This window comes from Sinocyclocheilus grahami, unplaced genomic scaffold (assembly GCF_001515645.1).
Source record: "Sinocyclocheilus grahami isolate Dianchi unplaced genomic scaffold, SAMN03320097.WGS_v1.1 scaffold2966.1, whole genome shotgun sequence".
NCBI classification, from domain to species: domain Eukaryota; kingdom Metazoa; phylum Chordata; class Actinopteri; order Cypriniformes; family Cyprinidae; genus Sinocyclocheilus; species Sinocyclocheilus grahami.
Genome location: NW_015508139.1, coordinates 11825 through 15350, shown reverse-complemented (window position 1 = coordinate 15350; position 3526 = coordinate 11825). Strand labels below are relative to the sequence as shown.

Genomic DNA, 3526 nt, shown 5'->3' with positions numbered 1-3526 from the left:
CCTCTATTTATGTTGTATAGTGTAACAGACATTGACTAGCAAAATGATTCCTATTTCCAAAAGGAGGTTTTTGTAACAGTGTTTTGAATTAATCTCACTGGTGTTTTCAAGACAGTGAAGTAGTGTGTGTATTTGACAGGTTTGTGTGTCATCTGAGGCCAAAGTTTGAGTCTGACAAAAGAGAACATGACTAAAGTATTTGATTTTGACCTGGAAGTTTGAAGTCTGCACGAGTTGGTGTATAGTTTTGAGACTGTGTTTACAGGTGTGAGGAAATGGTGAATTGATTCATGAATTGTGTTAGCAATCGAGAAAAACTGTAATTCAGTTCCAGATACACAATGTATTTGAGCAGTGTTTAGTTTAATTTTATATTAAGGAATATACTTTGTTTAGTGAACTAAAATGAAATATGTTGACAGTAATAATGTGCTGACCGCATAAATATTAGTTTTGGAATTTAAACTTAAATGGTTTAAAGCAATTTACAGTGTTAGAGGTTTTTTATGTAAATAAATAAGAGTGACCAATAACACCTATAAGTGAAATCTACACTGCATCACTGTACACTCACAGATAAACCGCAGCTGACTCTGACTGTAAAACCCCAGAGTTCAGTGTTCACTGGAGACACAGTTACTCTGAGCTGTGATGTGGGACAGTTAACTGGATGGACAATTCACTGGATTAAAGACTCAAACCCTGAATCCACGGGTGATGCAACTAAAACAATCAAGTCTGTGAGAGTCTCTGATGGAGGAGTGTACAAGTGTATAGCACAACGAGGAAACTACTACAGCTACTACAGTAATGCAGTTACGATAACAGTAAAAGGTCAGCGCTCTCTTACTTTCTATACTTTTTTTAATGGAAGACAACTTTGTGTTTGTTAGAAAACATGATAATTACTGTCATGCATTAACAATGTCAGTTAAACTAAATGTCAAATAATAATAATAATAATTTAGGTATCACAAATCATCTGAAATATGTTCAGACATGCGAAGTGTGTTTTTTGCTCATTTCACAGAGAGACCCAAACCTGTAGTTGATGTTCATCCTGATGGACGTGTGTTCAGAGGAGAGACGGTCACTCTCACATGTGACACACAGCAGACAGGAGTCTGGCAGTACAGCTGGTATAAAGACAGAAAACGAGTTTATAGCCCAAGACAAAACCAGAACTATAAAATCCCATCTGTGGATTCATCTCATAGTGGTGTGTACAGCTGCAGAGGAACTCAGTCACAAGCACCAACATACTCACAGATGAGTGACGGAGTTACACTGACAGTATCAGGTGAGAGCTTTCATTTTTCCTTACATCATTTCAGAACAAACAGATTGAGTAGGATATCGTCCTCTTTTGGAAGACCAAACAAAGTAGTTTCGCTTTCACAACGAAGCTCACAGCGTCTTCACAACATGGCGGCAGCGGCAACAATACTACAGTGAGAATAAAAGTTACGCCTTCTTTCTTTGCGTGAACATTTGGGCGGTGTTATGCAAATCTTCCCACATAGTGACGTAGATACCGTATGTGGGGGCGTGTTAGCATGAGCCGTTTTAGAATTTGGCTGCCCCCTAATAATTGACTAATTGTTAGTTGACCAGAAGAGGCTTGGTTGACCAAAATGTTATTAGTCGCTTAGTCACAGAAGAAAAAAAAAACACATTGGCGAAGTCACGCAGATTGTTAATGGCTGGTCTTTGTGGTAATACATTGGGCAGGACATACAAATGCTCGCCTATCATCCATCGACCTAATATGACTTATCGTCTGAAATATGTTATTATTAGCAACTTTACATGGCCGCTCAGTCTAATGTTAACCGAGAGAAATGTGCGCTATTCGAGTGTCTGTGTGGAGTATGAAGAGTAGCGCGCTTACTGCAGGACAAATGGAGGCGCTGGTGCGCTCACTTGCTCAAAATACTCCCTTGCTCAAAATACTCCCTTGCTCAAAATACTCCCTCATTAAGATAAATTGTGCTTTTGTAAAATAATGAAAGCAATCAGGATGCGCTTTCTGCCGTCTCAGTTTCTGTGAACTTGAGCACGAAACTCCGTTTATATCTTTGCCTTACAGACATTAAAATTATATCTACAGAGAGTGAAATGTCTCATTTCAAATAAACCAATTCAAATAGAAGATCTAATATACTCAGATTATGTAATCTGTATGAAACATGCATACAGACAAATATATTGCGGAGATGACAAGACAGTGTCGCCAACTTAAATCTCTTAAACCAAAAACAAAAGCACCAGTTTATCAGTGAATTATTAAAATGTTAATGCAGTCTCCGTAATTTTTTTCCTGATACATTCATAATCATTACTTCTGTGGTGCGCTGTAGCAAGCTTTATGCGTGTGCTTGAGCGCTTATTAGGCTATATAGGCAATTAAAGGCTCATTATAATGATTTAAATGGCTTATTATTAAAAGTGTGATTAGTCGACTAATGCTTAAAACAACTACCAGTCGAAAAATCCTTAGTCGAGGGCAGCCCTAATGTAAAGTTTAAGATTTTACATGTAAAGATTAAAATAACACTTCATTGTATTCATATTTCATATCTGGTATTTGTCTGTTTTTTATTTTACAGATTTACCCAGATCTACACTGACTGTGACACCAAAGAGTGTGTTCACTGGAGAGACAGTCACTCTGAAGTGTGTGATTGAGTCTCACAGTAACTGGAGATATGAGTGGAATAAAGGCAGAGACAGTGTAATGTTACAGACGTCTGATCGTTACACTGTAAACAGAGACACTCTCACTATCAGAGGAGCGAATGAGTCTGATCAGGTTCAGTACTGGTGTAGAGGACAGAGAGATGGAAGACCAAAATCATCACTGGAGAGTAACCGGATACATCTGTCTGTTAATGGTTAGTTAATATTTTGAGAAATACTTGTCTGTTGTTTAAAATGACAATATACTCATAAAACTTGGGGTTCCCCGAGAAACTTTTTGAAAGCCTTCAGGAGATCTGCAGTGATGTTCAATAAGTGCTTGTTTTTTTTTCAGTGTCAGGTTCAGGTCAGATTTCTGTCTTCAGCATCCTCAGTTTTCTTCTGGCAGCTTGTCCGTATCTGCTGGCGACAGTCGTGCTGCTGTTCAAATGCTACAGAGCGAGAGGTACAACTTCTGTCTGATTCGTCTCTCTCCTCTGAGTGTCTTTTCTGTAAACCATTCACATTCACTGACAGACAGGCCTTTACTCTTTCTCTTTTTATATGTTATAAATCAATATTTACAACACATGGTGGTCATTCATAAGCAGTATCTGCAGTGGAAGCAAAACAGAAAGAGTCAAACTGAATTATACAAGTTAATGGTGTGTGTGTGTGTGTGTGTGTGTGTGTGTGTCACAGTTGCATCTACTGAAGACCAAAGCCAGTATGCCGTAACAGAGGAACAAGCTTCAACCTGATTTCATCCATTCTTCAAACTGCATATATAGAGTCACAGGATGCTGGAGCCTCAGGCTGAAGGCTGGGAAACTCGCAAGACTAACAG

The 3526-nt window shown here is 38.5% G+C and overlaps 1 protein-coding gene across 1 annotated transcript in view; it reads left to right on the top strand.

Annotated features, from left to right (window-relative positions):
* Positions 1-2802, top strand: part of LOC107575866 (B-cell receptor CD22-like) — an 11162-nt gene extending 8360 nt beyond the window's left edge. Inside the window, exons 3-6 of the mRNA XM_016262185.1 lie at positions 577-834; positions 1031-1300; positions 2610-2680; positions 2773-2802. Coding sequence (XP_016117671.1) covers positions 577-834; positions 1031-1300; positions 2610-2680; positions 2773-2802 — 629 coding nt within the window. The remainder of the gene's footprint in view (positions 1-576; positions 835-1030; positions 1301-2609; positions 2681-2772) is intronic.
* The last annotated feature ends 724 nt before the right edge of the window (positions 2803-3526 follow it).